The 14,408-nt window shown below is 47.0% G+C and overlaps 1 protein-coding gene across 8 annotated transcripts in view; it reads right to left on the bottom strand.

Moving 5' to 3' along the window:
• Window positions 1–2,141: 2,141 nt before the first annotated feature.
• Znf133 (zinc finger protein 133) overlaps window positions 2,142–14,408 on the bottom strand; it is a 19,736-nt gene continuing 7,469 nt past the window's right edge. For 4 of the 8 annotated variants that reach the window (XM_005380921.1, XM_005380923.2, XM_005380922.2 and 1 more), the window contains exons 3-6: window positions 8,750–8,803; window positions 7,770–7,896; window positions 7,063–7,158; window positions 2,142–4,067 (exon numbers count right to left, since the gene is read on the bottom strand). In XM_005380921.1, the coding sequence (XP_005380978.1) occupies window positions 2,314–4,067; window positions 7,063–7,158; window positions 7,770–7,896; window positions 8,750–8,803 (2,031 nt within the window). In that variant the 3' untranslated portion in view covers window positions 2,142–2,313. Of the gene's footprint in view, window positions 4,068–7,062; window positions 7,159–7,769; window positions 7,897–8,749; window positions 8,804–14,408 lie in introns of those variants that run through there. The other 4 variants (XM_005380926.1, XM_005380927.2, XM_005380928.2 and 1 more) reach the window with 4 other exon arrangements.

Below are 14,408 nucleotides of genomic sequence, written 5' to 3'. Positions count from 1 at the left end.
AATAAAAATCCATAACTGAATAAATATGGATAACAACCTGCATTCTGGCTCCATTTCAGGAAAAAGTATGGTGAAGAACTCAAGTCCACTGTTCCTGCCCCAAGCTTTAGGAAATTTGGATTTAAAAAAATTAACATCATTCTGGAAGGAAACCACGATATGCAGTTATGCTCAGAATTACATTTCTCACAAGTTTACATGAAAAGTTATCTTTCCGCATCATTTTGGAGGAAAACTTTGGATTAGACTTATATCTAAAAATTTCACTTTTGAGAAGGAAATGCTTGCATAGGGCTAAGTGCAAAAGAACTTTGGTCTAATTTTGGATTTGTAAGAAACAAAACCATGTTTTGGGGCCATTTTGGAAGAACATCTGGCATAGGTATGGCATACATCTCACAATGTGCCAGGCAGGGTAGCATGCCTGCACTCAGGAGGCTGAGACAGGAGGATTGTCATGAGTTCCAGGCCAGCCCAAACAATATAGTGAGACCCTATCTCAAAAACCCAAAATAAATAAATAAAATCTCACAATGTTAGTAAATTTTAATAAAAATATTTTCTGGCCATTTACTGGGAACAATCAAGCACAGGGACCACTATTTCCCCATGACCACTTAAGGAAATTTGGATCAAATAGTCTCAATTTCAGGGTATTCAGGAAGGAAAGCCTAGCACTGGAATTATGTCCAAAAACTTCACCTTTTGAGCCCATTTGATTGAAAAAAATCATAGTTTCAGGACATCTAGAAGAAAACTGTTGTATAACCAAAAAATACTCCATGATTTGAGTACATGAAATTGTAACTGGAGATATAGCTCAGCAGCACAGTGCCTGCCTGGCAAGTGTGAGATCGTGAGTTCGATTTCCAGTACCAAAAAAAAAAAAAAAAAGAAATTGTATTTTCTGTATATCTTAAAAGAAAAATGTGGCATGTGTTGTAGCTTCAACCAGCCCTCAAATTTACTCAGATTTAAATGAAAAATCATATTTCTAGGGAATCTGGGGAGAACTATCTGGCAGCCTGCCCTGTAAATCAAGTAAAAATGTAGACATATTTTATCTTAAAACCAACTAAGCCGGGCATGGTGGCGCATGCCTGTAATCCCAGCACTCGGGAGGCTGAGGCAGGAGGATCGTTGTGAGTTTGAGACCAGCCTGGGCTATGAAGTGAGCTCAAGGCTGGCCTAAACTGCACAGCGAGACTCTGCCTCAAAAAAAGACAAACAAAAACAAAAACAAAACAAAGTGAGCTCAAGACCAGTCTGAACTGCATAGTGAGGCCCTGTCTCAAAAAGACAAAAAAAAAAAACCAGTCTTACAGCTACACCTGAGATGATCTTTAAAGGCCACTTATTTTGAATAAAACCTCTTTGGACTGGAACACACTTGAAGAGGTATGGCTTAAGAATCTTCAAATATGGCAAAATATCTTTAGCTCTGCAACTAGAGAACAATCAAGGGTCCAGTTAACAGGACAGCTGCCATGGGCACCGGGAAGATCCAATGCTGAGGAGCACGACTGAGTCTGCACTCTGGTATCACAGAACTGATTGGGGCGTGGCTTTAAGCATCGTATCCCTGGTAACATGGTTATGTTACCGTAATTACTGCACACCAAGGTCCCGGATGAGCCATCATTATTCACATCGTGGTGCCCGAGACCCAAGGCTCTGGGAATAAAGAACTGAGCGGTCACAGCTGCATGACCAGGCCCTGGAATCCTGGGGACAGTGTGGCGGTAAGGGGACCCCAGGATAGGAGGACCAGGGACCAAAACCTAAAGAAAGCAATAAAGGTAGTTAGGGGTGGTCCAGAAAAGGCAACCACATAGAAATACAAGAGCTAAGGGAAAAGCAAGACAGGCAACTGCCTCAGGTCAAGTGAAGGAGATGCCACACTACGAAACTGGGCTGCAGGGAGCCATTTTCTGGGCGGTTCCCTCCTTCACCTGAAATCTCGGTCCACAGCCCACTCCCCACATGCAGGGCCAGGCCGTCCGGTTCCCGCAGGGTGACTCCGTCCTGTGTCTTGCCAAGGGACTGGGGTGCTGTGGGACAGCGGACTCGGGAGCACAAGGTATCTGCACCCTCCTTCCATCCTGTGAGGAGTGAACAAGGTACACAGCCAAGGCTCCAGATTTGGAAAGAAGCAGTTTATTAGAACAGAAGGCCACAAAACATGGGAAAGACCTTGCGGGGAGAAAGTAAACCAAGTCAGTGTCCTCTGAGCTCTCCCGGAATAGCTCTTTAGATCCCATTTCATGGCAGGGTAAAAATGTTGACTGTCAGTGCCGTGCACCACCTTCACTTTCAAAGCGAATCCCAGAGGTCAGCGCCCTGCCCGCAATGGGCCTCGGGGCCGGCCTGCGGTGGGGGTTTGTGGTGGCCGCACCTCGCCTTCCGGTGCCTGCTGAGCTGAGCCCGCTGCCTGAAGCCCTGCCCGCAGGCCGGGCACGCGTACGGCGGCCTCCCCTTGTGCGCCAGCTGGTGCGAAGCCAGGAGCGCCTTCCGGATGAAGCCCTGGCCGCACTCGCCGCACACACACGGCCTTGCTTCCGAGTGCGCCCGCCGGTGCCTGATCAGCGCGGGCCTGTCGCCGAAGCCCAGCGCGCACTGCCGGCAGGCGGACGGCTGCTCCTTCAGGTGCTTCCGCCTGTGCCGGATGAGCCCGGCCTGGTGGCTGAAGCCCTTGCCGCACTCCCGGCACACGTACGGCTTCTCCCCCGAGTGTGTCCGCCGGTGTGCCACGAGGTTGGACTTCTGGCTGAAGCCTTTGCCGCAGTCCTCGCACACCAGGGGCTTCTCCCCCGAGTGCGTGCGCTGGTGCCGGACCAGGTTGGACTGCTGGCTGAAGCCGCGCCCGCACTCCCCGCACGCGATGGGCTTCTCCCCGGAGTGGGTGTGGCGGTGCCTGTTGAGGTGCGACTTGAGGCTGAAGCCGCGGCCACACTCGGGGCACACGTAGGGCTTCTCGCCCGTGTGCGTGCGGCGGTGGGAGATGAGCGTGGAGTTCTGGCTGAAGCTGTGCCCGCACACCGCGCACACGTACGGCTTCTCCTTGGAGTGCGTGCGCTGGTGGTTGACCAGCGTGGTCCTCTGCCGGAAGCAGCGGCCGCACTCCGTGCACGCGTACGGCTTCTCGCCCGAGTGCGTGCGCTGGTGCGAGACGAGGTTGGACCTGTCGCTGAAGCCCAGGCCGCAGTCGCCGCACACGATGGTCTTCTCCTCGAGGTGCGTGCGCTGGTGCCTGACCACGGCCGACTTCTGGCTGAAGCCCTTGCCGCACTCGCGGCACACGTAGGGCTTCTCGCCCGAGTGCGTGCGCTGGTGGATGATGAGGTTGGACTTCTGGCTGAAGCCGCGCCCGCACTCCCCGCACGCGTACGGCTTCTCCCCCGAGTGCGTGCGCTCGTGGATGACCAGCGTGGACTTGCGGTTGAAGCCCCGGCCGCACTCGCCGCACACGATGGGCTTCTCCCCCGAGTGCGCCTTCTGGTGCCGGGCCAGGCTCTTCTTGAGGCTGAAGCCCTTCTCGCACACCCCGCACACGTACGGCTTCGTGCCCGCGTGCACGCGCTGGTGGCTCAGCAGGTTGCTCATCTTGCTAAAGCCCAGGCCGCACTCGCCGCAGTTGACCGTCCCAAACCCTAAGACCTCCATGCTCGTCAGCAACTTGTCTGTGACCTCAGGGGTCCCCGGCGGTGCTGAGCCAGCCTCCGCCCCCACCCCCACCCCGTGCAGGCCCCCGCCCAGCTGCTCCTGCAGTGGCCCGGAGAACACGCCCAAAGTCCTTCTCTTCGTCTTCCCAAAGCAAGGCTTGGTGCCCTCGCTGTCACCGCCCTCGGCCTCCACACCCCAGGCGGGCCCCTCCGAGGCTTGCGGCTGCTTCTCCCGGTCCTCTGGGTCCCCCGCGCGCAGAGCCCCTGGCAGGACAGGCCTTCCTGCGCACAAGCACGTCACCAACCAGGGGGGCTGGCCGCACAGCACGTGCTGCACGGGGATCTTCTGAGCCGAGAAATCTGGGGAGCAGAAAGGACCTGGCTGGAGCTCTGGCTTCGGTTCTGCTGCAGAGAGAAAAGCCCGAGTCAGAATGGATGCCTCTGAGGGCAGCCCCAGCGACTGTGCCTAAACAGTGCTGAGCCTCAATCCTGCCCTTCAAAAGCCCGAGAGTTAGGTGAGATCCGACCAAGTCGTCCCTTCTGGCCGGTCTCCATCTTGCATCTGCTGCTGCATCCAGAATACCCACTCCACACCACAGGCTACCAAGCATCACAGGCAGCATCCGGTGTGGGACTGCGCAAAAGTCTGTGCCGTCAGCACTCCGGTGGTTACCTCCTAAGTCACAACACACACCAGTGGAAGCCACATCCACAAACTGAGGCCTGTGCAGACTGAGGCCTGTGCAGCCACAAAACCCACTTCCCTATGGGACAAACGCACAACAGAGCAGTCGTTCCGATTGGTTGGAGGACCCTTCGTGCAGGAAGCACACGCTTAGAGAAAGTGCATGGACACCAGTGCTGGCCCGGCCCACAGGTGACAAGCGTGTACTCGGGGGTGACTGTGGGCCAGGCTTTCTATAAGGCAACGGGCCCACGGCAGCACACAACACAAACAGAGCCGGTGCCCCCATCCGATCTCTAAACTCTGCTAACATCCATAATTACTGTAAATCAAATTCTTCCCAGCAATCAGTGGGAAAGAAGGTGTTGGGCTGGGCATATAGCTCAGTGGTAGAACAACTGCCCAGCATGTGCAAGGTCAGGTTCAGTGACCAGCACTGCAACAAGGGGCCCAGGAGCGGGGTGGTGGAAGGACAGGAAGGGAGGGAGGGAAAGGTAGAAGGAGAGGAGAGAGAGGAAGAGAGAGGAGAGAGAGAGAAGAGAGGGAGGGAGAGAAGGTAGGGACTGAGAAACTAGTATCATTCTTACTGGATCTACTGAAATACTATTTTCTAAACCAATGAATGATAAAATTTAGAGCTGGGTATGCATCTGTGTTCCAGAATTATTCCCTCTGAAGCATTCCACCTGAGAGGCCGCCTGGCATCTGAGGGACCTTGGGTCTGGTCTCCCACCTGCCACCCTCCCTCCCTGCCCAGCCGCTGTACAACTCCCGCTCCGGTACTCAGGGCCACTCAGGGCAGCTGGCCCAGCAGCTCTCTCTCTCAGCAGTGATGCAACGCTGACTGTTTTCACTTATTTTTCAGAAGTTTATTCTCTGAAGAATAAACTGTCTGAGGTTCCAAAACTTAAGAGCTGACTTGGGATTCCTGCCTCGCCCCTGGGCATTTTCAGATGCCCTCTACAGGGTGTATCCCTCTTGACCAGACAGAGGGGCTTGCTGCTGACACCCCGAGTCTGCTCACACACCTCCAAGGCACTCCTGTGTCTGTTCTGTGTGATTTGGTGACAGTGACTTTGACACAGGAAATAACCCCGCCCCCACTGTGTGGGGACCAAGGCCTCCAACATGGATACTAACTTCTATGCCCAGGGGGAAGCGGTGGGCTTTTATCTACAGGAAGTAGAACTCAGAATTACAGTGGGCCCCTCAGAGAAATGTTAACATCCATATGGAGAACAGAAGAAACAGGAAAGCAAAATTTCAATTTTCCATAGGTCAGTCTTCTCAGATACTTGTAAAATGCCATTATGTGTACACTCTAGGACTCTTTAGTCTGAGAAACAACATAAAATATTACCAAATTAATTAATTCATTTATAAACTTTTTTGGGGGGACAGAAATGCATATCTCAGTATGCATTTCAGGCTGGCCTTGAACTCATTATGAAACCTAGGTTGGTCTTGAACTCGCAACTATCCCCCTGCCTCAGCCTCCCAAGTACTGGGATTACTGGTGTGTGTTACCATGCCCAGCAGTTTAAAAAGTATTTTAAATCTGCAGGTGCAGCCAGGCATGGTGGTGCACGCCTATAATCCCAGCCCTCGGGAGGCAGGAGGATCTTTGCAAGTCTGAGGCCAGCTTGGGCTACAAAGTGAGCTCAAGGCCAACCTAAACTGCATGAGAGACCTTGTCTCAAAAAAACCAAAAAAAAAAAAAAAATCTGCAGGTACTCCTGTACTTACAAGTTTAAAGAAACTAATGAGTACTGATATGAATTTAAAATTTAAAAACTTGCTGGGCGTGGTGGCACACACCTGTAATCCCAGCACTCAGGAGGCTGAAGCAGGAGGATAATTGCGAGTTTGAGACCAGCCTGGGCTACAAAGTGAGCTCAAAGCCACCCTGAACTGCATAGTAAGACCCTGTCTCAAAAAGACCAATAAATAAACAAATACATAGGGGCTGGGGATTTAGCTCAGCGGCAAAAAGCGCCTGCCTGGCAAGCGCAAGGTCATGAGTTCGGTTCCCGGTACCGGAGAAAAACCAAAAAAAATAAAATAAAATAAAATAAAATAAACAAATACATAAATAAATGAAATTGTAAAACTCAGTAATATCCAAATTCAAATTAGAAACTGAAAACTGAAGGTGTAGCTCAGTGGTACAGCACATGCTTAGCACACACAAGGCCCTAGGTTCAACCTCTGCACCAAAAGTAAGTAAGACAAAACAAAAATCAAACTCCCGATGACCTTAAAGGGCTGGTTTCTCAAGAAAGTCTTTCTTGCTTCAGCTAAAGCTCTAAATGAAAAGTCTGGCTAACTTCAGTCAGGAGCTCTGGCTACAAGGTTACACACACAGACCGAGAGGCACTCAGCGCTTATTATCTGCGTACAGAACTTGAACAGCCGCTCTATACTATAAACCCTATTTCAATCTCTCAAATAGCCTTTGAGTATTCCTTCCTTCTGATTGGTGTTACCTTCTCTCCCTAGCTCTAGCTCTTGTTATATTCTTGTCAATCTTTTCTTAATAAAGGCAACAAGAGAAAGGAACCCATAAACAAGGGGGACAAAGGCTGGAGGAGAAAGAAGGGAGACACCAGTGAGCCCTCCTGTGACTAAAGACCATCTGGAAGGGGCTGCACTGGCCAGCGAGTCAAGAGAGGCGTCCCTCCCTGTATCCCACTAGCCTGCTTTCCTCCCACTCACCTGGACAGATGGCCGGCGGACATTTTCTCTCTTCTCGCCACATTTCTTTCCCCTGCTCCAGCTGTGTGATGAGTTTTGGTTTAGAAAATGGAATTCCTGCTCATGTGAGAAGAAAACAAGTTAAATACAGCCTCTGGGGGCCGGGTGTGGTGATGCACACCTATAATCCCAGCACTCGGGAGGCTGAGGCAGGAGGATCAATGAGAGTTCAAGGCCAGTCTGAGCTACAAGTGAGTTCAAGGCCAGCCTGAACTGTATAGTGAGACTCTGTCTCAAATAAACAAAGAAACACAAACAAAAAGTAGGCTCTGGGGTCATGGGCCCACCTGAGTGAGGACGTGCAGAGGGTACAACACGGACCCAGGTCAGTGGGGAGGTAAGCTCCGTGAAGGCCCCCCAGCACCTGTCTATGCTGGGGAAGGCACCTCTACCAGTTAGAGAAGTTAACCTGGGAAGAGAGCCCTGACCTAGAAAAAAAGCCTAGAAATACTAGAAATACACACACACACACACACACACACACACACACACACACACACTGCACCACATGCACCTATGCATGCTCCTACCCATTTTCAAGTCTATAAATTCAGACCTTCCTAGGGAAACAACACCTTTGCTTTTCAGTCCAACCCAGGGCCCAAGTCAGTAAGCAAGAGAGCAGCCCACATGGCCCAAACTTCCCAGGAGCAAGCGCGTGCACATACCCAGAGATGCCAGGTGGCTGTAGGTCTCCAGCATCACTTCCCTGTACAGGCTGCGCTGGGCAGGACTCAGCAGGCTCCACTCCTCCTGGGAGAAATCCACAGCCAAGTCCCTGAACGCCATGTGTGCCTGGAACACAAGACACAGCGCACTCATCAGGGAGCCAGCCTGGCTCTCGAGGTGGACTTCTGGACCTTGAGCAGGGTGGACGCCAGCACTGCGCCTTCCAAGACCCTACGCCCCTGTCTCTACCCAGCCACGGCATTCAAAGTCCTGGGTGGGCTGCTTGGGGTATTCACACAAAAAGCAAGAGCCCTGAAGTTTTGGAACTTTAAATTCAGGCAGAAGAGCAAAAAAAACTCCAAAAAAGTAAACAATAAAGCCTAACATATTCTGAGTTTATGAATTTAGAAGATCACATAGCCTCACTCAGTGATGGCGAACCTTTTAGAGCTTTCAATGCTAATAGAGCCAGCTGCGGCACACATGCCATAGGTTTGCCACCAGCGGCCTAACCTAATCAACAGTGTTGAACCATTTGGGCGACTGAAGTTCTTATTATTCCAACACACAGACTAAACTTCACTGGTCCTTCCCCAAATCCCACAGCTGCGGCCTTCTTGGTTCTGACAGGCACAGGTGGGGTACAGGGAAGCACTCAAAACAGGTGTCTTGAGGCCACCTCTGCCACTAACTAGTGCCTCGGTTTCTCCACTCATGAGGTGTGGGTCACAGCACATTAAGCTTCCTGTCACATGCTGGGTACTCAAGAGGAACTTGGCCATTTAACCTGGAAACATCTCTATACCTGTCCTTGTCCCCTGCCCAGCTTTATTTTTATCTCCTCAGTACTGTTCAGAACGGAGGATGAGGCGCTGGAGCTGGGGCTCGGTGGTAGAGCTCTTGCCTTGCATGCACAAGGCCCTGGGTTCAATCCCTAGCACCACACACACACACAGAGACACACACACAAAAGACTTACAGAATGGAGGACGCACTGGGACGGAGCTTCCAACCCTGGGCCTGGGAGCACGGCCCAAGAGAAAGAGGGCACAGAGTGAAGAACAAAGTGGGAGGGACCTGGGTGAGGCAGTGCGGCAGTGTCTAGGGTCCTGCGAGCACAGCATGGGGGCCAGCACGGGCAGGGAGGGCTCTGGAGGGATGAAGCACAGGTACTGGCCCAACATGAGACAGGAGGAGCAGCCTCTGTGAGGTTTTTAATTTTTACACAGAACACAAATTTACTGTTTTTACCACCTCAAAGCACACAGTTCAGTGGCATTAAATGCATTCACAATCATCTCGAACAGATTCTCTGCTTTACCCTACTGAAGGCCTGGAACCTCAACAGTAACTTCCCATCCCCCCTGCCCCCAGGCCCCGGTCACAACCATTTCACTTTCTGTCTCTGTACGTCTGGCTCTACATGACTAAAGTAATTGGAATAGCAGAATGTATGTCCTTCTGTTTGGCTTATTTCACTTGCAGTTATCCAGGATTCATCCACTGCAAAAGCGCGCACTAAGCAGTATTTCACGGCATGTGTATGTACTTTATCCATTCTTTATCAGTGGACATGTTATCTGGCTGCTGCGAATAATTCTGCCACATACACTGGTGTTATGGTTTGTGTCTAGATGTCCCCTGCAAAGCCTCATGCAGTCATGGGATGGGCTTCTAGAGTTTTTGATTGACTCATAGTCCAATACTGGGATTATGGGTGTGACAGCTACATCCACCCCGAGGCAGGTAGCCTGGATATAATATAAGGGAGGGAAAGAGGCTTGCCCTCCGCTCTTCACTTTTTTGCTCTTGCTGCTTTTGCTGTTTTTCAGTCAGCTGTTGCTCTCTACCATGTGCCACTCTGCCTTGGAGCCAGCTGTGCTTTCCTTCCTTACTTCTGAACATCAGGTATTTTGTCTCAGCCATGAGAGAAAAGTAACAAGACAACTGTACAAATATTTGAGTTTTTACTTTTGATTCTTATGGGTAGACTGTATATCCAGGAGTGGAATTACTGGACCAAGTGGCAATTTGACATTCAGTTTTCTCTTTTTTTTTTTTTTTTTTTTTTTTTGGTACCAGAAATTGAACTCAGGACCTTACACTTGCCAGGCAGGCACTTGTGCCCTGAGCTATATCCCTGACCCTTCAGTTTTCTAATACTCTGTACTGTTTTCCATACCATTTCCGCCAGCAGTGTACAAGGGTTCTACTTGCTCTGCATCCTCACCAACACTGACTGCCTTCTATTTCTCTGTAACAGCCATGCTAATGATTACAAAGCGGTATCTCCTCTGGCCTTCGTTTCCATTTCTCTAATGATTAATGGTGGTGAGGATCTTTTCATGTGCTGACTGGCGGCTACTGGCTGGGTGTTGACTGTGGTCTCCAGGTGGTGCTATTGGGAAGCACTGGAACATGTAACAGTAGGGCCTAATGGGAGGAACACAGTCACTGGGGAGTGCACCCCCAAAGGGGGCTGTGGGGCTCCAGGCTGCTTCTTTCTGTTTGTCCCTGGCTCACAATATAAGCAGTTTTGCTCTGCTATGTGGTATTGCCTTATCACACACCCAAACCAATGAGGCCAACCAGACTGAAAACTCCAAAACTGGCAACAAACCTTTTTCTTTGTTAACTTGATTATCTCAGGTATTTCATTACAGTGGTGGAAAATAGACTGACATATTGGCCATTTGTGTGTCTTTATTTGAAAAAAAGGCTATTCAAATCCTTTGTCCATTTTTTAATTTGAGGTGTTCCTTTTTTGTTGAATGGTACATATTTTATATACTCTGGATATTAATCCTTTATCAAATATGACCTGCAAATATATTCTCTTCCTTTGATAAACAAAAGTCTTAATTTTTTTTTGTTTTTGAGACAGAGTCTCACTATGTAGCTCAGGTTTACTGTGTATCCCAGGTTGGTTCAAACTTGCAGTGATCCTCCTGCCTCAGCCTCCTGAGTGCTGGGATTATAGCCATGCGCCACCATGCCTGACCCCCCAAAAAGTCTTAAATTTTGATGGTCTAATTTACATTTTCTAGCCAGGCGTGGTGGCACATGCTTGTAATCCCAGCACACTTGGGAGGCTGAGACAGGAGGACTGTTGGGAGTTTGAGACCAGCCTGGGCTACAAAGTCAACTCAAAGCTGGTCTGAACTGCATAGCGAGACTCTGTCTCAAAAACATTAAAAAAAAAAAAAAAAGTCAATTAATAATTTACATTTTCTTATGTTGCCTATTATTTCGGTGTCATTTTCAAGAAATCAAATCTAGCCAGTAAATTTTTACATATGCTTTTAGGTAGATTTTACTTTCATTCATTCCCTGTAGATATACAGTTTTCTCAATGTTTGTTGAATACACTCTTTTCCACACATGGCACTCCTGTTGATTATTACTTGCCCATATGTGCAAGAGTTTGTCTCTTTGCTGTTGGTCTAGTAAGTCTCTCTGTATACCAGTACCAAAGTCAGAATTATTCTTGCTTTGCAGCAAATTTTGGAATCAGGAACTGTGAGTCCTTCAACTTTGTTCTTTTTTTTTTTTCTTTGTGTGTGTGTTTTTGAGACAGGGTCTTGATATGCAGTTCAGGCTGGCCTTGAACTCAACTCTGTAGTGGAGGCTGGCCTCAACTTGCAACGATCCTCCTGCCTCAGCTTTCTGAGTGCTCGGATTACAGGTGTGCACCACCATGCCCAGCTTAACTTTGTTCTTTTTCATGATTTGTTTTAAGTATTCAAAGTTCCTTGAGATTCCATGTGAAATTTAGGATGAATTTTTGTTTCTGCAAGACAGCACTCAATAGGTTGTGATTGAGATTGCCCTGAAACTGTGTATAGGTTTGGTAGTACTGCCATTCTGACCTCAAGTTTTCCAGTCCACAAGCATGTGATGTCTTTCCATTTATTTATGACTTTAGTTTCTTTCAGGGAGTTTTGTAGTTTATTTACAAGTCTTTCATCTCCTTGGTTAACTCTTAAGTATTTTATTCTTTTGATCCTAAAGTGGAATTATTATTTTTCTCATTTCTTTTTAGGATTATTTGTTAGTGTACAGATATGGAACTGATTTTTAAGTTTTGCTATTTTATATTCTCGATCTACCAGGAAATCCACGTTTTGTGTGTGTTTTTGTGTACGCATGTGATCTTTATGGTCTTCGATGGATAAGGTCATCTCTGCAAACAGGTAATTTTACTTTTCAATTCAGGTGTCTTTCCCCCCCACTTTTTTTTTTTTTTTTTTTTTTTTTCGGTTTTTCTCCGGTACCGGGAACCAAACTCACAACCTTGCGCTTGCCAGGCAGGCGCTTTGCCGCTGAGCTAAATCCCCAGACCCTCCCCCAACTTTTCTTACCTACTTTCTCTGATTAGAATTTCCAATACTCTACTGACTACAAGTAGTAAAAGTGGGCATCATTATCCTATTCCTGATTTAGAACTTTCAGTCTTTTACCTTGGAGTATGTTAGCTGGAGGTTTTCATATGTGGTCTCTACTCTGTATAGATAGTTTTCTTCTATTCCTAGTTTGTTGAGTTTTTCATAAAAAGGTGAATTTTGTCAAGTGCTTTTCTGTATCAAGTAAGATGATCATGTGTGGGTTTTCTGCATCATCTGTTAATGTAATGCATTACTTTTGATATTCTTATACTGAATTATTATCCTTGCATTCCAGAAATAAATCCTACTTTGTCATGGCACATAACTTTTTCCTATGCTGCTGAATTTGGTCAGTATTTTGTTGAGGTTTTTTGAATTTTTCATCAACTGTTCATAAATTTGTGGTTTCTTGGAGAGTCTCTATCTGGTTTTGATACCAGAGTAATGTTGGCCTGATAGAAAGCTAAGTAGAGCTCCCTCTTCAATATTTTTGGAAAAGTTTAAGAACTAGTGTTAGTTTTTCTTTAAATATTTGCTAGAATTCTCAGCAAAGCCACCAGGTGCAGTACTTTTCTTGGTCAAGAGAGTCCTAGTTACTAATTCAAGCATGTTCTAGCTACAAACTTACCTGGAATTTCTGTTTCTTCATGATTCAGTCTTTTTTGTTCATTTGTTTGTTTTGTTTTTTGTACCAGGAATTGAACTCAGGGCTTTGTGCTTGCCAGGCAGGCACTGTGCCACTGAGCTACATCCCTGGCTCATGATTCAGTCTTGATGAACTGTGTGTCTAGGAATCTATTTTTTCTGAGTTACCCATTTTGTTGGCGTATAACTCACAGTACTCTTACAATAATTTTTATTTCTGTACATTCAGCAGTAATATCCTCACTTTAATGTCTGATTTCAATAATTTGAGCTTCCTTAGTCAATTTAGCCAAAGGTTTATGAATTGTGGGAAACCTTAGAAGAAGCAATTTTAGGTTTCATTAATTTCCTCTATTATTTTTCAAATCTCTATTTCATTTAACTCTGCTCAAATGTCTACTATTGCTTTCTTTCTGCTAGTTTTTGGTTTAACTTGTTTTTCCTTTTCTATTTCTATAAGCTATAAAATTAGGTTGCTACCTGGAGATTTTTGTTTTGTTTTTTTGAGACAGGGTCTCACTGTGCAGTTCAGGCTGGCTTTGAACTTGCTATATAGCTGAGGGTGGCCTCAAACTTGTGGTGATCTTCCTGCTTTGGCCTCCAGAATGCTGGGATTACAGGTGTGTCCCACTGCACCCAGATATTTCTTTTTTTTTTTTTTTTCTTTTTTGGTTCCAGGAATTATTTTTTGTTTGTTTGTTTTCTGGTACCAGGAATTGAACTCACGCCCTTGTGCTTGCCAGGCAGGTGCTGCGCCGCTGAGCTAAATCCCCAGCCCCGGTTCCAGGAATTAAACTCAGGACCTTGCTCTTGCCAGGAAGGCACTGTACCACTGACCTATATCCCCAGCCCCAGATTTTTCGTTTTTAATTTAAGTGTTTCAGCTAAAAATTTCCCTCTAAACGCTTTTGCCACATCCCATAAGCTTTAGTACGTTCAGGTTTTGTTTTCCTTTGTCCCTAAGTATTTTCTAATTTTCTTTGTAGTTTCTTTTTTTACCTACTGGTTAAGAGCACACTGTTTAATTTCCATACATTAGTGAAATGTTCGGTTTTCCTTTGATTATTGGTTTCTAACTTCAGTTATTGTAGTTAAGCATACTTTCTATGCTCTCTTGATTGTTGTCCTTAATTTCCTGCTTGATTGTCCCTTCTTGTCTTTAGTTGACTTTTTACACAACTTTTAAATTTCCTTCTTATCTCCTTGTGTATATTCTATGGTTATTTTCTTTGTCGTTACCACAAGATCTACATTTAACATCCTAACACCAATACTTACTTAATTTGTAACCTAACACATAGTTTACCCTGGCAAATGTCCCACATGTACTTGAACATGTATCTTGGTTTTGTTGGGTAGAATGCTCTATATGACTATTGGATCTAGGCAATTTATTGGGGTTTTTTTTTTTGGGGGGGGTTTTTTTGATAGATTAGTAGGAAAATATCAATGACTGCTGTAATACATGATGGTATCTTCAAAGTGGTTTCTCAGGAAGACAGAGATACACAAGAAGGATCTAACAAGTAGTTACAGCCTAAGGGTTGTCAAAAATCAAGTGAGCCGTCTGGGGTGAAAGCCATTTTTTGTAGCATTTTCTCTCCAGCC

This window comes from Chinchilla lanigera, unplaced genomic scaffold, assembly GCF_000276665.1.
Source record: "Chinchilla lanigera isolate Chin_1 unplaced genomic scaffold, ChiLan1.0 scaffold00014, whole genome shotgun sequence".
NCBI classification, from domain to species: Eukaryota; Metazoa; Chordata; class Mammalia; order Rodentia; family Chinchillidae; genus Chinchilla; species Chinchilla lanigera.
Note: the sequence above shows the minus strand (reverse complement) of the source record. Positions and strands in the feature narration are given on the sequence as shown.